The sequence below is a fragment of the Drosophila subobscura genome, chromosome J, assembly GCF_008121235.1.
Source record: "Drosophila subobscura isolate 14011-0131.10 chromosome J, UCBerk_Dsub_1.0, whole genome shotgun sequence".
Lineage (NCBI taxonomy): Eukaryota > Metazoa > Arthropoda > Insecta > Diptera > Drosophilidae > Drosophila > Drosophila subobscura.
Window position 1 is genome coordinate 22,805,705 of NC_048532.1, and position 26,020 is coordinate 22,831,724.

The 26,020-nt window shown below is 36.4% G+C and overlaps 2 protein-coding genes across 11 annotated transcripts in view; both read left to right on the plus strand.

The window, feature by feature from the left end:
- Window positions 1–26,020, plus strand: part of LOC117894032 (tyrosine-protein kinase Abl) — a 41,037-nt gene that overhangs the window by 1,979 nt on the left and 13,038 nt on the right. The gene's annotated exons all lie outside the window — the stretch shown is intronic.
- LOC117894038 lies at window positions 15,861–17,090 on the plus strand. 2 transcript variants are annotated; one of them, XR_004648844.1, is made up of 2 exons: window positions 15,861–15,896; window positions 15,958–17,090. XR_004648844.1 is itself a non-coding variant. In XM_034800885.1 (2 exons), exons 1-2 carry the CDS (start codon window positions 15,887–15,889, stop codon window positions 16,904–16,906), a joined length of 963 nt encoding a protein of 320 aa, XP_034656776.1. In that variant the 5' UTR covers window positions 15,884–15,886; the 3' UTR covers window positions 16,907–17,090. The 2 variants fall into 2 exon arrangements, 1 of the variants encoding a protein (XP_034656776.1); XM_034800885.1 differs by having other exon boundaries at window positions 15,884–15,900.

Sequence of the window (26,020 nt, forward strand, 5' to 3'; positions counted from 1 at the left end):
TGGTTGAAATTGTGACCTACGCATCCCAGTCCCAATCCCACCCCCGCTGACAGTGGCATTTCCTATATTTACTTCGCCTTCCCCTTTGTGGTCCTTCCTCCCATTTCACGCACTCACGCACATTTTTATTTGCCTTATTTTCGTTTGCTTTTCCTATTTCTCTTGTCTCACATTTTCCTGTTATTTGCTTTGGCAAGTTGCAACATTTCCCTTTTCCCTGTCGTCTGTTTCCGCCCTCTCATCTGTTCCCCCACTTCCTATCCGTTTCTAATAGCTTTTTTATGTCCCTGTCGTCGCCATCGGCGCTGTTGTCCTACCGCAATGGGGGCTACCATTGAGTCTTTTGGGGTTTTCGGATTGGGATACAGGAAAGCGTTTGTCCGTTTTGATAGTTTGATAATTCAGTGCGTTTTGAGGGTGAGAATATAATTTAATGTGGAAAATTCCATGACCATTCCACCTTCTTCTCTTTATATCACTTCTCGCACTCTCTTTCTGTGTCCTTTCTGCTTCTTATCTCATTCTTGCGGAGCCTCTCCTTTCTTGCTCCCGCTCTGATCCAGCCGCTTGAGCAATTTGTAATCAATTAATGTTCTTTTTATTATAATTAGTCGCAGTATGCACTCGAGTCTCTACTGATAAGACAACTTCCATGTAAATATGTTTGTAACAAGCTCGGATTGAGTCATGCATCTCCATGTAATGCCAGTTCCGCAGAAAATATCGTTAAAACACAAAAACAGACAATAGGAAAAACAACATGATGACATTTACGAGATTTGTGCGAGAAAATTCCCACAGAAATATCCCAAATTATCAAAAAGTACCTAATCCATGTTCGTGTGAGTGTTGGAAGAGTGCGGATAGACAAGGAGTGCTGCAGCAGATGCAATTGGTTTTTTTATTTTGGGGCTGTTGCTTTGTTTGTTCGTGTGTCTGGTCTGCCTGCAAAATGCAATTTCGGAATTACAATGTAAAAACTGTGTCTGGGGCTGACGATTACGGGTTCAAGCCGCCAGCAAACAGAAAACAACTTCCAAAAACCGAAAGCAGAGACTCACCGCAATTGTTGGCAGCGCCAGGTCGATCTCAGGAGAGAGAGAGAGTGGGACAGGCAGACAGACGGTTGCGGAACTTCACTCCAACTCAATCACACAAAACACACACACACACACACACACACGAGAAAAACAGCTAACATGACAATTGACGACAGAGAGAGAGAGAGAGAGAGGCACAGTGGACAGAGAGCGGACAAATAAGAGCTGAACTCTAAGCCTGGCTTAATCACAGAGTTTTTTCCCACTCATCACCCCACTGTGAACACACGATGTGGGGGGGCGGCAGTTGTAGTTGCAGATTCTGTTACACGAGACAAATGTAATTAGATACGTTTGGGTGGGGAAGGGAAGGGAGGCGAAAGGATTGTGGGAAAGAACTGGCCGAAGCTGATGCCTCAATGGAGTTGCCAATTGCCATTCCATGCACTCCCCCACCGCACACTAACACACTGGCAAATACAAACGCAAGTTGACAAGAGCGACGTCTCAAAAATAGACTCAAGTGGGAGAGGCAACAACTCCTTTGCACAACGAGAGAGCGAGAGACAAAGCGAATATGAAGTGTTGTTTGCCTCGGCCTCACTCCCCCTCACATACAGTCGCATGGTAATCTGAGTAGCCTTGTTATACCCTCACAAGGAGTATTATGATTGTCAACAGATGTTTGCAGAGCACATACGGACATAATGCTCGTTGCTAATGCTTTCTAGCTGGAATTTTGAACGGACTACTCTTTTCACACGACATAGTCTACAAGAACTTCCACGATCGGAAACTATTGAATACAGTTACCATGGCAACGATCTGTAAGGGCATTTAAAGCTTCGTCATCCTCTCTCTCTCTTTCTGTGCTGTTGGTGTGCGTGTTGGTGTTGGACTACGGGATTGCTTGACATGCAAGCGGGAAATTATGAGTCGAGGCAAATGAACTTTTCGCAAGGCTAATGGGCGGACACAGGAGGCAAACAGGTGACGCAGCAAGGAATGGAAATTGTTGACTCTTTAGCTTTCCCCCCCTTCCATAACAACCCCACATATAGCAACTCCCATAATGAATAAGTCGCATAAATATTTCTTCAATCATTTTATATGCTCAAACATAATTGTTGCCATAAAGCCACTCAGGCAAAGGGTGTGCGCGGGATGCCAGAAATGGGAAGGGAGACGACACATGATGAAGGCGTTGTCTCCATTACCACTTTGTAAGTGTGTTTCCTTTTCTCTTTCGCCGGCTGCATTTCTATTTTTAGCCCTCCTCCAAAAGGAAATGTGTATCTCTTTATATAAATTTCCCTTACGCTGGCAGATATGGAAAGTTGGAACAGTGGGAGCGTAAAAAGAGGAGCGTAGTTGGAATGTGCTGTAAAAGGGGGATAGAGATTGTCTTCTGTTGTCATGACCTTTGGCTACGCCTCTGATTTCTGCTGCAGCACTCAAAGTGCACTCTCATCATCGTGATTCTTTGCATGCTCTCACTCACTCCATTTCATCTCTCATTCTCCCTTCCGCAGGCCAAAGGTACATTACATGTGTATTCGTGTTGTTGTTGTTTTCGATCAAGCTCGTAAATCCTTTCGTGCTTCATTTTGTTTCGTTTTATTTTTCGGTCCCTTTCTTGTTGTTTTGTTGCTGTTTCTCTGCATTGCAATGCGCTTTGATGTTTTATTTTTAGAGCAACTCCAGGCCGCTGCCATTTCCAGTTGTTCTCGCTCCTCCTCCCCTCTCTCTCTCTCTCACACTTGCACTCTCACTCCAGGCCCTTCCACTTGCATGGACTGTCAATCTGATTGGAATAACAGTGCCTCTCCAACAGCTGTTGGATGGTTGCTTACATTTGATTTACAATTGGACAGCCATCAGGGAATTTTTGAGTGAATTCCAATTCCAATCCCCGATTAATATTATAATTCCCGTATTTTCATTAAGAACTTGAGCATTCCCATGAAATGCCTTTTACGATCTGTTTATGTGGTTATACATATACATATCATCATAAATCCTACATCACTATTATTTTGATGTCATTTCGCCATTAAAAATATATTTCCCCATTACCAGAGCCAAGTTCCAGACACTAAATCTGTTGATTGCCCAACTATTGTCGCCGCATTTCGAATTTTATGTAATTTTCGTTTTCCACTTTTCCAATTTCGCATTCCCAGTGGACCGACCGACCGTATAGTGGTGTGTTCTCCTCCTACGAAAAACCTATTTGCCCGCATTTTTATTTCTGGAGACTCGCTCCCGCCCCCAGTGCTGTCCCGCCACGATGAGGTCTTTCGCCTCATTGAAAATTGTTTGCATAAATTAGCTGACGAAAAAATAGAGGAAAACGAAAGAAATTGGGGAGAATGTGGAGTGTGGGGAGGAGGAAAACAAACATAATTTGTAAACAGCTGAAAAAGAGACAAGAAAAATACATATTTATTTCTGGAAGGAAAGCGGGGAGATGCAGACATGCCTGAAGTGTAACGGCAACTAATTAGAAGCCAAAAATGCTTCATTCTACCATTTCTCTTTACTCTCTTTTGGTTTATTTACCCTTTTCAGTGGGGTATTCTATTTTGGTGTGATATTTGACTCATTCATGTCATGTCACTTGAACTAAAGAAAGGAAAGTGCTTAAGGGTATACAAACTTCGTTGCGCTTTAGTTTTCCATTTCGCTTCTTTGTTGCGTTGTGATTATTTGAGGTCATAAATATTGACGCCACTTGATTGATGGATACTCGGGGCACATGCAAACACACACACAAACAGACACTATCTTTATCTTTACCGTTTGCTTATGAACATGTCCCTAAGGGCAATCAGAGGGGACGAAGCATTCAACTTAATATATTTATTTATAAATTTTTGGGCTTAATGCAATCCCCAAAAGCAAACAGTTGTCCCCTTTGCCTGCACTCCCTCCCAATCTTCCGTTAGTTTATTAAATTGAGTGTATTCCCCCCGCTCTCTCTTTGACTCTCGCTCTTGCTGTTTGTGTGCTAAACAAGTCCACAAGGTCAAATAAATCAGCAAACCAAAACATATCACTTCTTTTTGTACATTATTAGTAGCTATTATATGGGCATGTGACTATAGGACAGTGTTAGGCATACACACCGACAAAAGAAATGATAACGAAAGTAAACGAACAGTCTAGGGTCTAGGATGTCCTTTTACAGAGAAAAAAACCATAAAAAACGAAAAGAGATAAACGTCCCATAAATTAAATAGTGCCGCAGATTCATTTGAAAGGGACGGGATGAAACACTTGCTTGAGGGATGTTTGACCAGATTCATTTGAAAGGGGCTGGATGAAACACTTGCTTGAGGGATGTTTGAATCGTTGTAGGGACCCAAATCACATAAGCAGGGAGAGAGGGATAGTTGTTTGATGCTTGCAGGTAACCAATCATATAAGCAGAGAGAGATGGATAGTTGTTTGATGGTTGCTGTCCAGGATTATTGATCATGGATTTTTGACAAAGTTAGTTCACATTTTGTCCGCTAGGGGGCGCCACAAAAGTAGTAGGGATTTAGGGGGTTGGTACCCAAGGTAAAATTCTCACCAGGGGGCGCCACATCGGAAAAGTGGTTCATGAACGCGATATTCGAGTAAATTCTCACCAGGGGCTCCACATCGGTGAAAGTGGTTTATGATCTCGATATTCGAGTGCATTCTCACTACTTGGCGCTAGTGTTGCCTGCTATGGGATATTCTGCTTAGCAAGGATCGTAACTACCATTAACATTCCTATTAAGAAATAAATTCTTATAGGATCTGTTACTTACATGATCATGCTAAAATACATACTTTTAGGATATTTATTAACATTACATTGTGAATATATGTAAATGCTTTCTGGATCTAATATTTAGCCAAGCATATGGAAATATTGCATGGTAAGAGCTCACAACAAGAATGGAGTCATAAAGGATGAGAAGACAAAAATTAATTAATTCGACTTATAGTAAATATACTACACTCCTATATCGAATGCTACTTTGTGGCGAGTCTAAACCAATCCCCTATATCCTTACTACTTTTGTGGCGCCCCTAGCGGTCAAGATGTGAACTAACTTTGTCAAAAATCCATGATCAATAATCCTGGACAGCAACCATCAAACAACTATCCATCTCTCTCTGCTTATATGATTGGTTACCTGCAAGCATCAAACAACTATCTCTCTCTCCCTGCTTATGTGATTTGGGTCCCTACAACGATTCAAACATCCCTCAAGCAAGTGTTTCATCCAGCCCCTTTCAAATGAATCTGGTCAAACATCCCTCAAGCAAGTGTTTCATCCCGTCCCTTTCAAATGAATCTGCGGCACTATTTAATTTATGGGACGTTTATCTCTTTTCGTTTTTATGGTTTTTTTTTTCTCTGTAAAAGGACATCCTAGACCCTAGACTGTTCGTTTACTTTCGTTATCATTTCTTTTGTCGGTGTGTATGCCTAACACTGTCCTATAGTCACATGCCCATATAATAGCTACTCACAGCTACAAGCCTTATCATAAACTATTGGATTCTAAACTAAGATGGACGACCTCGAAATTATTTTTATAAACTCGCAACCTGAGGCAACTATAGATCAGGACACCCAGCCCGACTCCGTGGACCTTTCGCAGATATTCGGAATTAAAACGCAAGAATATATAATGCAAGGGAACGTCTTAAGTGATATTGTATGGGATGATAGTCTCGATGACCTAATGACTGCTGCTCCGATTGACGAAATTCAAACATTCAACTTCCCGGATGATGACAGTATATTCGATTTGGTCGATGATAATGACGAAGGGGACAAAAAACGATTCGAGGAACTTCTTCGCGACGAAGATAATGCCGATTTAATAGCTGCGGTAGAAAGAGCCGAAACGAAATTTTAATAATATTCTTATTTATGTTTAATACAATTAATTTATGTATTTTTCTACAAATAATATATAATAAATACAATATAAATTTAAAACAATATTTATTTTCAATGGATAGTTTTTTTTTTTTTTTACTTTGATTGGTGCAAATTTCACTCTACCAAGAGACTCATAGGATTCGTTTCCAACATGGTTTTTTCTAATAGAGGATTCCACAAAAAGAAGAAGTAGATTTTAGGTAGAATGCCGGGGAGGTTTTTGAAACAGGTTTGGAAAAGATAACAGAACCTTTGTTCATTCAACGGTCAAGTGAGTGCCAGATAAATAGAACCTCATGGATGCACAAATCCCTTAGTCCTATTCTAATAGTGAAAGTGGTTGCAAGTGGTTAGTGATACAAAAAAAATAAAATAAAAAAAACTAAAATGGAATCTAAAATTGTGTGTGATCAATGCTCTAAGTCCTTTAAATTAAAAGAATGGTATGCTCATTATGAGGAATGCTCGAACCGTTTAAATGCTTTTGAAGTACTTATGACCAAAGGGTCAAGCGATCAAGAAGCATCAACGTCAGGCGCATCAAAACGTCGTAGATTGGAGACTTCTATTGAAAAACCCACTATCACCTGTACAACTTGCGGTGAAAGTTACCCAACGTCCAGGGAAATGCGTCATATAATGTCAGAGAAACATAAGAATGCAACAGCAGCGCAACTCGAAGATAATGAAAATGTTATCGTAATTTCAACAGAGTCACGATTTCCTTTAAAATCATATCGTGTTCGCTCTGATAAAAGTGACCGGCTCGATTTAAAAGAATTTTATAATGATTGCAAAGCGGACTTAACCAAATTAGTGCGTTACTGTATGAGTGAGTACGGGTCGGCTAAGTTCAATCTAAAAGTATATGGACTGTATGTCAAACAAACAGATGATGAAACCTTATCGGAAACGATGAAGCATTTCGTGACATCATATAAGTCTATATATGCAAATGATGAGATTGATGAACATCTAAATGAGGCCGTTGACCTTTTAATCACTCTAAGTAGTGAATTCAGGAGAAGGATTCAGGTTGGGCAATAAAAAATTTGAATATTTTGAGCTGACAATAATTAAATTGGAGCATATCGCTGTAAATAGATTTATACCAGCTCCCAATAAAATAAAATCTCGAAATGCATTAATAAATGTTAAAAATGAAGATGATTATTGCTTCAAGTGGTCAATTTTAGCATCATTTGCATATAGGCGGCACTTGAGCACTACATTCTCAACTGAAAAAAAAAAAAAAAAAGCGCGAGATAAGTTAACAAACCCTTCATATTATCGAATGATAGACATCAGACAAGACATAATTTGCTATGATGACGGAGTGAGACTGGATTTTTCTGGGATTGAGTTTCCAATCACAAACAAAGGAATAAAGAGATTTGAATTATCCAATCCTAATATTAGCATAAATGTGTATGAAATCGATGACAATGGAAAGAACGTAGTAGGACCAACAGTGAGGACTAAAGGAATTCGAGGACATCACATCAACCTATTAGGAATTAATAATGACTCTTTGCAAATGATGCATTATGCCTATATAACGTGCATGAAAAAATTATGCTATTCTCAACATAATAAATCCCATTGCTCTGCATATTTTTGTGAAAATTGTTTACAATTTTATACTACCACAAATACCACCCATGACAATAAAGAGTGCGGAAAAGTTGCTGCACAATATCCTACTCCAAATACCAAAACGGTTTTAAAAGTTTCATCAAAAACTATCTCCCCTGTGGTCATTTATGCTGATATCGAAGCTGTATTGGAAAGTTTTCATAGGAATCTGAATGATCCCTTAAAATCATCTACCACTATGGCTCAGAAGCATACGGCATGTGCAGTGTCATTTTATGTTGTACATAACTATAATCATCATTTAAATGAGATGTGGACATATGAAGGTAAATATTATCATAATCTAAAGGTAGTAAAACAGTTAAAACATTAAGATTTACGCTATTTCAGGACCAGATTGTATCGATCAATTCTGCCAAGTGCTTCGATCGAAAACCATGGGACTTTATGAGAAGTACTGGTTATCCGCTAAAAAACCAATCTACGAGTTCAACATTTGGGATGAGGACTATCAGGAACATGGAGAGTGCTATGCCTGTGATGAGCCCATTTCGACTGACGACCGGGAGAAGTTTTTAACCAATTCACAGGCCAATATGTAGGTCCTATTCATAAGGTTTGTAAGCAAACATTTAAACTAAGCGATCCTTTTTTCCGGTAGTTTTTCATAACTTGTCTCGTTATGATATTCATTTATTTGTAACATCAATAAAAGATGAACTTAAGCCCATACCGTGTAACAAAGAGTTATACATTGCGCTAACTCAAATTGTTGAGATTGATTTTTCAAATCATCAACATTATAAAATAAGATACATAGATTCAAATAGATTTTTAAATTCGAGCTTAGAAAAACTTGCTAGTTATATGGATCCATCAAATTTTAAAATTTTAAAAACAAGTATCAAGGGGAAAAATTTGATATGCTAAGGCGAAAAGGAGTATTTCCATATGAATATTTAGATAGCTTTAACAAATTTGATGAACCCCAACTACCTTCGAGAGAATTTTTTTTCAACTCACTGAGTGATGAGGAGTGTAGTTTAGAAGACTATAATTTTGCTCAGAAGGTTTGGAGAACATTTAATTGCTGCAGTATTCGAGATTATTTGAAATTATACTTAGAAAGCGATGTTTTAATTCTTGCTGATGTGTTTGAAAACTTTAGGAGTATTTGCTCACGAATATATAAGTTAGACCCAATAAATTATGTTACTGCTCCTTCTGTTTCATGGGATGCAATGCTTAAATATACAAAGATAGAATTGGAGCTAGTTAGTGATCCTGATATATATAACTTTTTGAAAACTTCAGTACGCGGAGGGTTAACTCAATGCACTCAACGGTTAGCTACGGCAAATAATAAATATTTAAATGAAAGATTCAGGGCTAGTGAACCTATAAACTATCTAGCGTACATTGATGCTAACAATTTATATGGTTGGGCAATGAGTCAGCCACTTCCGTATTCCAATTTCAAATTTCTAAGTAACGATGAAATTCAATCTTTCAACGCTCTAAGTATATCTGCTTGCGGGGATGTAGGATACATCTTAGAAGTAGATCTGAAATATCCTGATTCTATACACAATAAACATAATAGTTTACCATTCTGCCCCGAAAACAAGATTCCTCCAGGCGGAAAACAATCAAAATTGATAGCGGACTTATCTGATAAAAAGAATTATATATTACATATAAAACAGTTACAGTTATGCATAGAACAAGGGATGATTTTAGAAAAAATATCGCGAGTATTATCTTTTAAGCAATCATGTTGGCTTAAACCCTATATTGATCTAAATACATCCCATAGAAAAGTAGCTAAGAATGAGTTTGAGATAAACTTTTATAAATTAATGGTTAATGCTGTCTACGGTAAAACGATGGAGAATGTAGAAAAGCGACGTGAGGTCGCATTAATTAAACATTATAATTCAAGACAAAATTCCGCAGGGTTTAGACAACGCATAGCTAGACATAATTTTCACAGTGTTGAAATCTTTGGTGAAAATTTAGCTGCCATTGAGTCCACTAAATCAAGAATTTTCTATGATAAACCCATATACATTGGAGTTTGTGTACTAGAACTTTCAAAATGGTTAATGTATGACTATTTCTATAATTTTCATTCTATAAAATGCCCATCATCAAAAATACTCTACATGGATACAGATTCATTTATTATATCATCAAAAGAAGATTTTTATCAATTAATTAAAGACAATCCTAGTCGCTTTGATACCTCAAATTACCAAGAGTCAAACATTTTCGGGATAAATCGGGCCAATAACAAAGAACTAGGATTAATGAAAGACGAAAATGCGGGTCGAATAATGACCTCATTTGCAGGGTTAAAAGCGAAAGCATACTCTTATTTAGTTGCCAAAGATAATAGCACTGACCATAACGTCAAAAAGATTAAAGGAGTAAAAAAGTCGGTAGTTAAAAGATTATCACATGCTCAGTATATTGAATGCATTAAACATAAAAAAACATATTATGGACAGCAGAGAGTAATCAGAAGTAGAGGTCATAAAATTTACACTGAAATTGTAAATAAGATAAGTCTAAATTATAAGGATGACAAAAGATTTATATTATCCGATAATATTTCAACGTTAGCACATAATCACTTTGAAATTGTAAATATTATAGATCCTAGTAATAATGAGCATATATTATAGAAAAAATTTAAATTATAAATATCTATAAATATTATGTTTTTTAAACTATTTTGTATATTAAAAAAATAAAACGAGATAAAAAAAATGTTTTCTTTCTATTCAATTATTTTAATATACTTTTTTTATCTATCCAGGAATTATGTGTTTCATCAAACCCTAACCATTTAACAAAAACTTGATCCTTCTTTCGTCGGATTATTTTTTCCACTAAGAAAGCATTTTCATCTTTCACTTTTTGAAGTTCTTGTTCATAAAATGATCCTTTAATCATTTCCCCCATATAGTCTTCCAGTTCATATGTTGCTGGACTGGTAGACTTTACTTTTGAAATTTTAAAAACCTCGGTTGTCCAGTTAGGTTCATATCCCTTTGTAAAAATACCCTTATATTTACTTATTCTAACAGGATCACCAATGGAAAACTTATGTTTAGGGAAAACCTTGCAAATATTATAAGCTGTTTTCAATATAAACTCCTCATTTTGTTTGTTGACATCTACAGGATTCATTTTTATGGTTCGATGATATGAATTATTGTAATCATTCACTAGATCTTTCAAGTTATGAATCCAGGTATGATTTCCCTGCATACTAAACATTTTCCACATACGATTTTTTAATGTTCTATTAAAACGCTCGCAAATAGATGCTTTTAGGTGTGTATATGTATGGTAATGGTTTATGTTATTTGTTTTCATAAGCTCAGTGAAGGAAGCATTAAAAAACTCCTTTCCTTGATCAGATTGAATATTTTTAGGTTTATGGTTAGATAGTTTTAATATTTTTTTCATTGCTGATAGCACATCTAATGCTGTTTTCGACTTAACGGGAGCTGCATATGCATACTTTGAGAATGTATCAATCACGGTTAGCAAATATCTAAATCCTTTATTTTCCTTACAATGGGGTATCATTTCAACTAAGTCGATTTGCCAAGTATCATTAATGCCCATCTGAACGAATTTACGTCGGATAGTTTTTTTTTTTCTGGCAGGCTTATGTATTTCATTCACAACTTGTTGTTTACTCATTTTATTTTATTTTTTATTATTGTTTCTGGATGATTGCGTATTCAAAAGTGATTGATTATACTCAAGAACATCGCGTTTTATTTGAATATACATTTTTTTTGAAATTTCAAAGCATAAACGCGTTAAATCTATTTGAACATTTTTATCATAAGTACCATCCAAGTCAGAGAGTTGAATATCAAATTTTTTGTAAAGCAGCACATTTAGGAATAATATTATTATAGTACAGGAATGTTATTTGTTGTTTAAGTATCGTATTCCAACATAAAAATGTTGTAAAAAATATACCTAATCTTAAAAATGATCTCCAGGACTCGCTATCAAATTCAATCTTATTTCCAAACTGATTTATTATAAAAACATACTGCTTATCGGATTTTCTGAATCTAAAATTACATTTAATAGTGGTCAATAGGGGATGATCTATAATTGTATCAGGCATCAAGAAATCATACTGATCAAGTTTTAATTGAATATACTCCTTGTAGGTAATCAACTGCATCCATTCATCTTTGTCCAGTCCAATGAAATTGTTTTGCTTTGTTGCATCCAGATCATTGGTGTGAATTTTCGTGTAGTTGAAAAGCCGCATTTTAGTTTTAAATTATGTACTACATAATATTCGAGCCCGAAAATGACTTCGTGGTCTTGCTTCTTTCTGGTGGACCTAATTCTTTTTGATTGCAGCGTGTCCATTAGGGTTGAATGATTTTTTAAACTAAGAACTCTTGCGGAATTGGGTGGTATATAAAGGGGAAAGATATCACTGATTCATTCAGTTTCTTAAAAATCTTAAGCCGACATGAACTCGATCGACAGGAATTCAAGCGTGATAGTTGATTTTCAATATCTCTTTGGGAATAATAAACAACTTTTTATTAAAGAATTGGCGTTTATGCAAACCGGATCAGTAACGCCAAACTTCTTTCATTTCAAACCACCATATCATCTAAATGAATTGGATCATGAAATGATTAAACAGCAGAACATGCACCGTCAGACCATAAATGGATTGGACTGGTCAGATGGTGAAATATCGTATTTAAGTTTAGGTGAAATACTATCACCACTTAACAGATTTAGCACCGTAATAGTACGTGGTGGAATTAAGAAGAAGTTCTTGTCTAAGTATTTAACAAATACCATTATTGATATTGATATAGGAAAAAGTCTGACCTTATTTCCAAATTATTATACCAACTGTAGAATTCACAAAAAGTTCCTCTTAGATGTGCACTAAATAATGTATTCAAGCTTTTTGTTTTCTTGGAAAATTCGAACTATGATGTATACTGTAATGGTGAAACATATGTATAGAATATAAAATCCCAGTATGGAATAAGCGCTTGCATAAAGTAGTTGTTTAAAATGGACTTCTTTAAGCGTATGTTTGGAAGTGATCAACGCAACAGAGGATACACAGAACTTGTTTACTGCAATTATTGCGGTTCTGATACTCATTACGAAAAGAACTGTCACAAAAAACGCGATCAGGAGAAACCTAAATAAATTGTTTTAAAGGATAGAAAATATTATATAAATTTTCAATAAATAAAACTTATTAAAAAAAAAACATCAGCTATGTTTAAACAATTTATACATCCTTTTACAATGCTAATTTGTGGTCCTTCAGGGTCTGGAAAGACAACGTTTTTAGAAAATTTAATAAACAATAGGAATGAAATGCTAAGTATTTCAATTGATCGAATACTGTGGTGTTATGGTGAGGAACACGCTAAGCCAAATTTCAATAACATCGAATACTATAAAGGAATTCCTGAACAAATTGAAAATGAAGCGAATGAACCCATTCTTTTAATATTAGATGACTTGATGATGGGGGCATTTAATAAAAATGTATGCGAGCTTTTCACGAGAGGATCTCACCACAGGAACTTATCTGTAATAGTAGTTACACAAAACATCTTTCATAAATCATCACATACGCGAGATATTTCTCTAAACACAAAATACATCGTTGCATTCAAAAACCCCAGAGATAAACTGCAATTTCAATGCTTGGCAAGACAAATTTATCCTGAGAACTCTCAGGAGCTATTTAGAATATATAAGGAGGTCACAGATGAGCCACATGGTTATTTACTTATTGACCTTACTCAGGGAATAAATGATCTCCTGAGATTTCGAACAGATATTTTAATTCTGTGTACACCATTTGCTTTGCTGATGAAAATGGTTTACAAAAAGAATCTAAATCGATTGAAAGCGAACAAACATTTATTGTATGTGCTCAAAAGGGCCAACCACAAACTTCGAAATGCAATTATAGGTAATTGTGATATTGAGTTGGTGAAAGCATTAGTGGAAATAGTGTTGAACACATTACAAGGAAATCATAAGATATCAAAATCTCAACTATATGCTCTCAAAAAAGTATAAAATGCATTACGTTATATTTCATGTCCAAAACGTTCAATCAATTCCAAGAGAAAAGTTCTAATCCAAAAGGGAGGATTTTTACCAATTCTAATCAGTTCATTGCTCTCGGGGATTTTTGGAAAAATATTAAACAATGCTTAGAAATACGCATCAATTAAGCAAAGTAATTTTAATGCGTCCGAATGCTTATCAAAAACTAATAAAAGGTGGAAATGAAAACGATTTAATAAATATAACATTTTTACCTATTTTAAAATGATAAGAAAACTAGTGACTATAATAAATGGATCAAAATACGTCAAGAATTGTGTTACTATCAAAAAAAAAAAGAAATAAGACAATGGATGTACGACCTAGTCTAAAAACATCACATCCATCATCTAAAACCACTGGAACACAAACACAAGACGACTCAGTCGGGTTTGATGTAATGCCAACAACTGATATTCTTTACAATAAAAATAATGTTAATCCAAAAAAGGAACTCTCAATAGATAATGAGTCACATGATTTACCTAATCTCAGCGACGATGAAGATTTAATGCCTGAAAAAACTTTTAAGTCAACGCATAATAAACGTAAAGTAAAGGACACATCATTTTTAGATACTCCATTTGTAGACACTCAAGTATCAAAAATACAAGCAGTGTCTAAAGTAAAAGCTTACCGATAAGCAGCAAAAACTAAGAGCAAAACTTAAGAGGGATAAAAGTGAACAAAAACCATTACAAGACTTGAAATACGTAAGCGGACGGGAAAAGTTGAGTAGATCTGTTAGAAACAGAGAACCTTTGCAAATTGGAAAAAACAAAATTAATTGGATTTCCTACAATTAATAAACGGAGAAGAACATAAAACCAAAAATGACATTTACAACACAGTTTTTCGTTACATTACTCAGTAATGATTCATTAAATGTCTTTAATGATAACGTTAAGTGTGCATTTACAAACATTGTAAATATTCCTGAAAACATGAATGACGAATGGGAAGTTGGAATCACAGACTTATATCTTAATAAATGTGCACCAGACAATCATAATAATTCATCGATTATGTCTGCAGAAACAACAGAATTCGTTATTAGCTTAGTAAATGGGGAAACATTTAGATATGAAAATGAATCAATTGAGTCTGAAGTTTTTGAAAATGGATTAATTTTTGTTTACACTGACATTATTAAGCCAAGATGTGTTGGAAACAAGAGACCCCGATGTCTTCGAGTATTATATTTCAATGGAAAAGAGCAACTCATACAATTCAAAAATATTGAATATTATCCTATTGAAATATGGTCACCAAAGGAAATTTCAATATTAATTACTGATTCCAAAGGATATAAAGTACCATTTGAATCTTCAACAGTTCCAATATTTATTACTCTACACTTCAGAAAACGAATCGAAATGCTATAAATAAAACAGTACAAATCTTAATTAGTTCAGAGTAGAAATAGTCATCATGACGAGATCTTATCAACAATATTATTTAAATCAATGCGGTGGTGGGTTAAATCATATAGGAAGTCTATATGTGACACCCAGAGTTATCCAACAAGGTAGAGGAATTGGAAATTTCTTTAGTGGGCTTTTTAATTATATAAAACCACTATTCCTTTCGGGGATAAACGCTATTAAAAATCAAGCCTCTGAAACTGGAAAGGCTGTAATAAATGAGTTTGGTCGAAAACCTTTAAGAAACATTATCCAAGAACAAAGCAAAATTGCACTGCAAAATCTATCAAATAAAGCAATAAATAAATTTACACGATTCCAAAATGGTGAAGGTAAAAAGAATAAAAAGAGAAGGTCTAGGAAAAAACGAGCTCATTTATCATCTAAACAAGGACGCAAACATACGCAGTCGAGATCAATAAAGAAAAAATCATCCAAGAAATTAAACATAAAAGATATTTTTTCGAAATCAAAATGACCACCCATATAGAATGTATGAAAAGCGAATTGGATCTGTTTGAACCACATCCCACACAAAGTTCTATTCTGAGAACTGAAGAAGTTTCATACAACCCCATAGCATCGTTGGACAGTGCTTCTTCAATTGAATTCGTGTGCTTAGGAAATGGTGAAACATATAGAGACCTGTCAAGTGTTTACTTAAGACTTGTTGTACAGCTAAAAAAAAAAATGATAATGGTGTCATTGAAGGAAACAATGTTGGAGTAGTTAATAATATTTTGCATTCAATGTTCAGAAGTTCATCAGTCTACTTAAATAATATATTGGTTTCTCAGAGCGATAATAACTATCATTATAGATCGTATTTGCAAACGATTTTAAACTATGGTAGTGATGCCAGTGAAAGTCACTTAGCTACTCAAGGGTATTATCCTAATTATGGAAAATTAATATCTGGTCAATATGTTAACACCGATGGGAACATTCTGCTCAAAAATATATTTCAAAACAGTAATAAGGTTGAACTGTTCGGAAAAGTTCATGGAGATATATTTAATCAGCCAAAATTACTCATAAATAATGTTGATTTGAGGATAACTTTTAACATTGAAAAAACAGCATTTTATTTGATGGAAACTGATACTGAGTCAAGTCTTAAGATATTGGAAGCGCAACTTTTCATGAATCACATAACTATTAATCCAAGCATTTTATTGGCCCATCATCATGTTTTACAAACTAAAAATGCCATTTATCCATACAGCAAAGTTCAAGTAAAATCATTTACAATATATCCAGGAAATAATACGCTATCAATTGACAACGCAGTTATTGGACAGCTTCCTAATTTCTTAGCTTTTTGCATGGTAAAAAACAAATCATATTCAGGAAATCGGACATTAAATCCATTCAACTTTGATCATTTTAAAATTCAACGCTTTAATCTAATGGTAAATGGTGTGCAAGTACCATCGCAGGCACTTGAATTTGATTTCTCGAATTCCGAAAATGCTCAAAGCTCTAGAGGATATAATATGTTATTCAGATCAAGTGGCATAAGACATTATGATCGAGGCTTGCAAATCACAAAGGAAATGTTTGATAAAAACAGTTTTATATTAGCATTTGACTTAACTGCAGATCATCATAATTCAACTGTATGCTCAAATTTGATTTCTCAAGGATCCATCCGAATTGAAGGACGTTTTTCTGAGCCTCTTACAGAAGCAGTTACTTGTCTGGTGTACTGTGAATATGACTCAATGATTGATATTGATAAACATCGAAATATACGTGTTCTTCTGTAAAAATGAATACATTGCAAATCGATAATTTGCTCTCCAAGCATTCAAAAACAAAAACAATTTTTAAAGGCGTTTATCCCTCTGATAGGCTCCCAAAAGTAATTTCTAAATATCCTGCTTTAATAATAGCTAACACAGATTCTTCAAACCGTCCAGGAACGCATTGGGTTGCATTTTACTTTGATAGTAAGCATTCAGCTGAATTTTTTGACTCCTATGGTCAATATCCTCAGAAGAAAGAATTTTTTAAAATTATTAAGGAATAATTCATTAAAGTTTACATTCAATAAACAACTACTTCAAGGATATTTTTCAAGTACATGTGGTCATTACTGTATCCTATATGGAATTTTTAAAAGCAAAAAGAAAACCTTAAATTTTTTTTTAAAACAATTTAAGAAAAATGATTTAAATTATAATGATAAGCTAATAATGAAAATGTTTAAAAAATTAGCTTTAAAAAAAAAAAAAAACAACGTATTTATATTTTCAAGTAAATATTTTATTTTTTGGAGTGGGATTCATTCTGTTATTTAATCTATAATATTTAAGCATAAGGTCTATAGCTTGGGCTTTCTTTGCCGGTAACGTATGACAAAGGCATGTATCAGGTCCATCGGTAGCATCGTCGTCGCTCCAGGGGCACAGCTTATAGTGAAACCCGAACTTGGAGTATTGGAGCTCCTTTTCCTCCAGATCCTCCAAAATAAGCATGAGGTTTTCCAGGATTTTTAAATGCTCATCGAAAATCATCTCTTCGAATTGAATAAGAAAAAGTTTTATTTGATGGGCGTGCATGATTCAGCTGGCTTCTTGTAACTGATACTGATGATCGTTCAAGGAGCGCGGTTCTTTTATATCCATGCCTTTACTCCATTTATCTCTTTCTAACTCGCAAATGTATTTATGTTTTAACCTGTTGTCTAATTTTTTTATTTACATGAATATCTAGTTGTCTCTTTTCTCTTATGTATAAGAGAGGCAATCCCTTAATTCTTTATTTATTCTTTACATAAAAATTGGAAATGAGGAGTGCTATATCTAGTCATCTCTTTTCCTTTATATATAAGATGTGAAATTCCATGCTCCTTTAGCATCTTAAAGGGTGTTTTTGTAGAAAATTTGGTTACATAACTTTTAGGTAAAAATATCCAAAGCGGTTCATTGTCCTTATTACTTAAATAGAGGACTACCTTTGTTCCAAATGATGTTTTTTTAAGTTTACATCCATTGATCTTGTACGCAAATCCTATGCATAGATCTTCAACCTTGGTGTATCCAATCGCAGGTTTTATCTCGTTAAGTGAATCTAGGAACGCCTATGCATGTACATGTTTCACGAAGATTTGATTATCCTTTTATTTATCAAAATAAACAAAATTCTTACATACCATTATAAAATGAAACTATTCAAACTACACAATGTTTTATACTAAATTATTTAATCATGAATACATGATCTTATATACTCTCATTCGTCTTTTCTTTCTAAAATGAGATCTATGCTGATTGGTTGTTGCGCTAGGTATATAGTTGTACATACATACATGTAAAAGCCAGATGTGAGAATAGGATTTCAAATATTATATTTCCTGTCTTTATATACGTACATACATATGTACATGTAAACGTATGTACATAAACCATTGAAATGAAAACATTATATACATATATATAAAAATGGGCCGTGTGCTAGGGTTTACATTTTACATATGCTCATACATAACTCGAAACCCTATATAAGAACATCTAACACTTAAGATACTTTAGTTCATTTTCTATTCGAAATGAGTGAATTTCATTGTGAGTTGTGTTATATGAAAAGAAGTTTTAGGTCCCGCAATGGACTAAAACATCACGTATTAAAAGTTCATAACTTCAGTTATCAAAAATCAAAATCATCATTTTACCAATGTTACTTATGTCCCGGCGCTATAAAGTTTTGGCTGAGATTTGACCTCAATATGCATGTTTTATTAAAGCATAACGAATATTTAAAACAATTACACAATAAATTAAATATTAAGAAATAAAATAAATATGTCCATTTCACTTGACTTTTCACGATGTTTTAATATGATGTGAAATTCAACCAATAAATACATTCAATAGTGCCTGCATTCTACCTAAAATCTACTTCTTCTTTTTGTGGAATCCTCTATTAGAAAAAAACCATGTTGGAAACGAATCCTATGAGTCTCTTGGTAGAGTGAAATTTGCACCAATCAAAGTAAAAAAAAAAAAAACTATCCATTGAAAATAAATATTGTTTTAAATTTATATTGTATTTATTATATATTATTTGTAGAAAAATACATAAATTAATTGTATTAAACATAAATAAGAATATTATTAAAATTTCGTTTCGGCTCTTTCTACCGCAGCTATTAAATCGGCATTATCTTCCTCGCGAAGAAGTTCCTCGAATCGTTTTTTTGTCCCCTTCGTCATTATCATCGACCAAATCGAATATACTGTCATCATCCGGGAAGTTGAATGTTTGAATTTCGTCAATCGGAGCAGCAGTCATTAGGTCATCGAGACTATCATCCCATACAATATCACTTAAGACGTTCCCTTGCATTATATATTCTTGCGTTTTAATTCCGAATATCTGCGAAAGGTCCACGGAGTCGGGCTGGGTGTCCTGATCTATAGTTGCCTCAGGTTGCGAGTTTATAAAAATAATTTCGAGGTCGTCCATCTTAGTTTAGAATCCAATAGTTTATGATAAGGCTTGTAGCTGTGAGTAGCTATTATATGGGCATGTGACTATAGGACAGTGTTAGGCATACACACCGACAAAAGAAATGATAACGAAAGTAAACGAACAGTCTAGGGGCTAGGAGGTCCTTTTACAGAGAAAAACCATAAAAACCAAAAGAGATAAACGATCCCAAAATTAAATAGTGCCGCAGATTCATTTGAAAGGGACGGGATGAAACACTTGCTTGAGGGATGTTTGACCAGATTCATTTGAAAGGGGCTGGATGAAACACTTGCTTGAGGGATGTTTGAATCGTTGTAGGGACCCAAATCACATAAGCAGGGGAGAGAGATAGTTGTTTGATGCTTGCAGGTAACCAATCATATAAGCAGAGAGAGATGGATAGTTGTTTGATGGTTGCTGTCCAGGATTATTGATCATGGATTTTTGACAAAGTTAGTTCACATTTTGTCCGCTAGGGGGCGCCACAAAAGTAGTAGGGATTTAGGGGATTGGTTTAGACTCGCCACAAAGTAGCATTCGATATAGGAGTGTAGTATATTTACTATAAGTCGAATTAATTAATTTTTGTCTTCTCATCCTTTATGACTCCATTCTTGTTGTGAGCTCTTACCATGCAATATTTCCATATGCTTGGCTAAATATTAGATCCAGAAAGCATTTACATATATTCACAATGTAATGTTAATAAATATCCTAAAAGTATGTATTTTAGCATGATCATGTAAGTAACAGATCCTATAAGAATTTATTTCTTAATAGGAATGTTAATGGTAGTTACGATCCTTGCTAAGCAGAATATCCCATAGCAGGCAACACTAGCGCCAAGTAGTGAGAATGCACTCGAATATCGAGATCATAAACCACTTTCACCGATGTGGAGCCCCTGGTGAGAATTTACTCGAATATCGCGTTCATGAACCACTTTTCCGATGTGGCGCCCCCTGGTGAGAATTTTACCTTGGGTACCAACCCCCTAAATCCCTACTACTATTATTTATTTAATATTATTTACATTTATTGCACAAATGCAGAGAAAAACTGTAAAAAGTCAAGAAAGAGATTAAAAACAAAACTAAAGACGAAATCCAATTCGAAACCCGTTTCTGCTCTTGTCTGTTCTTGTCGTTAAGTGTGGTGCAGTGGAGGGGGTGTGGTGGGGGAACTGAAATGGTATCCATCAATGAGACAAATATTGCCTACTCGCTTGCACTCACTCAAATGCAGGCGCTCAAATCACGTTCGCAATTGCAACTGTTTATGCGGAGAGGTTGAGCGAGTGAGAGAGCGCGTGGGGAGGGAGTGGGTTTGCCAGCATGGCACGTTCATGGCACCTTTGGCGCTCAGATAGACACACACACACATAAAAGCAAGCTCACATAGTGAGATATACACCACCACAGTGTGTGAAGAGAGTGAGACAATATCTGTACCAGCAGCAGCTGCTGCAGGCAGCAGCAGGTTGCTCTCTGATTGAAATTGGAGTGGGAAAACAGTTACCAAAGAAGCAGAATCAGAAGAAGAACAAGAACAAGCGCAAGAAGCAGGAAGTCCACTCCCAAGGTGTCTTGATACAAGGTGAGACATGACCTCTCGCTCTCTCTCCCTGCCCCTGCCTGCCTTCTGTACGAGTATGTCCCACACAGAATTACTCCCCTCTCCACCTGGGTCGCACCTCACGATTTACACCGCTCACACCACGAGTCACACCTCACTGCAACAACAATCACAGGTGCAGACATTTCTGCTCGTTTACATTTCAATTTCAACTCGATTTCGTTTTCTCCCCTTTTTGGCATTGATACTCCACTAATTACGTTTTCCCCGTCCCAAAATAAGCGCAAAATTTCACTCATTCTTATCAGTTTTCTCCACTTGCTAATAGACAGCTCTGAGTTTTGGTTTCTTTGCTTTTCTTTTTCTTCTTTTGCACGAAACAAATTAAGAAAATTGCCCCCCATTTATCGCATAGAAAAAACAAACGAAAAGAAAAAGCATGACAAATGCAGAAGAGAAGAAAGAGAGAAGGAGAGAGAGCAGAAACCTGTTTGCCTGTTTTTGCCGGTGCGAGATCCCCAACAAAGAAAGAAATGTTTGTGTATGCTCTCTTCTGGCTGCTCCCAGCTGACCGGCGGCGGCGCCCGTTTGGTGGTCAGTGAACCGCTCTGCAGAGTGGCGGGGTACTGGGGGAAGCATAATTTGAAAAATGTCTCCTAAAAAAGAGTAACCAAAAAGTTTGAGCTCACAAATGATCTTTGTATTTCTTTTACACAATTAATGTGAAATTTAATTCATTTAATTGCCTGCCGTGCCGGCATTTTGGCTGCCTCTGTCTCCGCCTTTGCCCCTGTCTCTGCTTCTGCTTCTGCCTCTTTCTATACTTGTTCTCTCTACACTTTCGTTTCTTCGTTGTACCCTAGAGAAGAAGACTAAAAGAAGGGTATATTGGTTTGTGTACATATGTAGATGTATGCAAAAGTCGCATTTAAATATACAAATAGAATTCCTCTAATTTTGAGATTTTGAATCCAGTGGAATCCCCTTCTCCTCTTGTACTGGGTATCCCCTAGTCCTCTCCTGCACTGCTCGCTCTGCCTCGATGGGCATGGACCCGGTCCTGGTATTTTGTTTGGCTTTTGTCTGAGACGTCTGTCAATTTTTATGCCGTCTGGTAATATTTAAACGACATCCACATCCGTGGCGGGCTGTCGCCCGTCGCACGATGTTCCTCGTTTCATTTCATTTATAGCAACTGCACTTGCTTCCAGGAATCCGGGCTGAAAGAAAAAGAAAAGGAAGCGTGCAAAAGTGGAGAAGAAAGAACCACAAATGGGAAAGATGGAGCCAGGGCACTGAATCACCCAGAAGTTTCCTTCTAACGGGCACTCATCATACACTTCGTATACGTACTTCTATGATGAAGATGGAATCTGGCTCTGGGTTCTGTTGCGGCCCTGGGCTTTAAATAGTTTTTTCTTCTCTTGCGTTTTTCAATTTTCCAGACTTTGCACCTTTTCTTGTTGGATTCCGCATTATATTTGCTTGCCACATACAACATCTTGATAAGTGAACCTCTTTTCTCGAGAAAAACTTGATGGAAGTGAAAGAGTGTGATGAAGAGAATGGAATGAAGCCACAAGGTGCGTCTGGAGATGGGTATCTGTATCTGTATCTGTCGAGGAAATTTAGCCATGGGAAAAAGATAATTGCGATTGAAACTCTGCCTAAGAATGGAAAAGAATTAGACAACAGAAGGTTGTCTAAAAAACAATTACATTTTGGGATAGTAATTCCATTTCCATAAATCTATATCTATAAAACCAGTATCGAGTGAGGTATAACCCCTTCCACTTCGGTTCGTTCAACTTGCTGCAATAACAAAACAGGTGGGAAAAACCAGCAGCAACAAAAGATTGTGCTAAACTTTCACTTTTCCTTTGATTTTCTCATTTCGTTTTCATTCATTAATCAAAAATAAACAAATCAAAATGTTAAACAACTCTATAAAACGCTGACCAATCACTCACTTCATCCAACCAGCCAGTCAGCCAGTCAGCCAGCCAGCCAGCCATCCATCCATCAATCAACCAATCAAAATTTATGAGTGTGTTTTCAACCATTTTACAACTGAAACTAAACATTTCTTCGCCTTTCCACACGGCCGCTTCACGCTCGACTTGAGCCCGAAAACTGAATCAAACTAAATAAAAGCGAAAAACAGTTGAAAAGCAGGCCTCTAAAAATAGAAAATCACTTGCTGTGAAAATGGTAATTATATTATTGCTATGTGCTACGAGTATATAGTGCGAGGGGTGCAGATTAGGGAACACAAAAAGTGAAAACTTTTGGGTCGTTGAATTTAGTTTTGTGCGTAATTTGTCGGAACAAAAGTTTGTTAATTCACAATGCGGTAAGATGGGAGGATTATGTCAGACTCTGATACGATGTGGATGAAAGAGATAAAGAGGTGAGAAATGGAGAGAAAAGAGAGAAAGAACTAAGGAATGGAGCTACAATTCTGGGCAAAAACTCGTCTTACTGGGGGCACCTCTCGTTAGAGAGGAAGTTCTCTCTGGTAACTTTTTTTTTGGGTGATTTTGAAGTCATTATATTATTCAACAATTAGCTGAACAAATGGGCGGATATGAGAGAGAAAACCAAAAAGAGGCATAGGACAGTGGCAGAGGTTAAAGCTGTTAAAAAAGGGGGATTTAAAAACGTATTTCTCACATTTTAGGCAGCAGTTCGTAGACATTTCTTTGTTCCTCCCTGTTGTTACGCTACTGCCTTTTAAGGTTATGTAAAGTTAAGGGAAATGCGACAAATCACAAATGACAGACAGTCAGACAGACAGAAGGAGAATGGGGGAGGGAAAACGTAAAAGGGAAATTGTGCGCATTAAAAAGCTTTTAGCCATAAAGATAATCAAATTTTGTGTTGGCCAAGTGCCGAGATTACATTGATTGGGGGAGGTAGGTGGAACAACTACAAATACACATTTAGATATATTATTATATATGTACACTCAGCGCGAAGGCTTGGATATTCATGTGTGAGTGTAATTACACGCTTGGGCAAATGGAACTTTGATCTCTGGATTTTATGATTGTTATTTTGTGATGTTTTTCGGCAGCATTTAATTGAGAAATTTCGAAAATGTCAGTGACAAAGGTTAATTCGAGGCAGGCTTTCAAATTTCAATTCATAGCGAAGTTTCTCAGGGGTTTCTCCTCTCCTCTTCCTCTGTTTGAACAGAGGGAGACAGAAATTCCTAACAAATCCGAGTTGTATTCCGCCCACACATTCCCTCTTTTATTCTTGTATTTTCCCACACTTCGAACACTAAAGAAGTCGGAAATTCCAGAGCATTGTATCCGTAACTTGTTCCTCTATAGAGCAGAGAGCCAGAGCCCTCCCGAGAGAGCTTTTCATATTTGTTTCTTATCTGGAGAAAAACACAACGCTTTTATGGTCAAATGCTTTTTATCGTCGGCTCAAATTTATTATCTCAAAAAAAAATATGCCCACGCAAAATGTTTGAGAATGTTTCAGCCGCAGATAAACATGCAAATGAATAAGCGAAAATCCATAGGAAAAAAGCGAATGACATGCACTCCCCGACTGGCTATCAAAACAATAAACAATAAGCCATAAAACATAAACAAAAGAACACGCAGAGACAGACAGACAGACAGAGAGATCCCAAAAAGAAGGAAGAAAAACCCCAGCCAAAGCCCAAAAAAAACATGAATGGAGAGGCGTGTGGGAATTTGGAATAGAACAACCATACAGTGGGGCAAGAAACAGAAGAATTATATAGAAAATTATGATGGCAATCTAGTTGTGGTATTTGTGGCAGTTCTGGCTAAATAAAAGTGCTGCCCCCGGTGCTGCCCACTGTGCTTATGTTGAGTGTGAGTCATTCACTTGACACTCGTCGCACTCGCATTCACATTCGCTCCCAGAATCGAATCCGGGGGGAATCGAGAATCCAACGCTGACTCTGACCAACGCGTCGTATGCTTATTTCTGTCTCGTTTGTGCTTTGTTCTTGCTCTCCCTCTCTCTCTCGCTGCAGACCTTCCTCCTCCTATCCCCCCCATTGCTTCCCTTTGTGTGGTTTTTTCTGTCATTTGCATAGTCACACAAATTGTGCATGCCAATGGTTTTTTGGTTTATACTGTTTTCTTTTCTGGTCATCGTCTCGACAATTAAAAGTCAATTTCATTCACCATAAACAAAACGGCTGTGAAGAGACCCTTAGTCACGTGATGATTTATGCACGGGGGTGGCCCAGGGGAGGGAATCTCCTTCCTTTGAAAGCGACAAAAGCAAGAGGGAGAGAGGGAGTCGGACAGGTTTCTGATTTCAATGGATAGATTACAGACATTCCCATCACATTTATGATGGACATCTATTTTGGGAGAACTCTAGGCCGTCTATTATTGTGTGTCCATTATTATGTAAAGTGACCTTTTCGCCCCACCTCCTTTTGTGCAGGCGCTGCAATGTTGTAAGCCTCCGGAGGCAAGGACATTGCGGTTGCACATTCAAGTGCTGGGGGACCCGGATCGATAAAACATTCTCTGAAAAATGTTGCATTTGCCCTTCACCTTTGTCAACAATTTTGTCTCTCTGCCTGCCTGTCGCTCTCTCCCTCTCTCTCTCTGCCCCTTTCGGATGGATGGCTAGATGGCTGGCTGGATGCTGGCATTCAATTAATTTTCCATTTCCCCGCATTCATGCGATTTTATGGGATGACGATGACACTCGTTTCGTGGGCTGTCCTTTGGTCTGGGCTCTTCGCCACTGAAGAGGTTTTCATTATTGATTTTTGTGTTACTTTTTTGCATCCTTTGTTGAAGTCACTCTCCTTCTCTGTCTCTCTC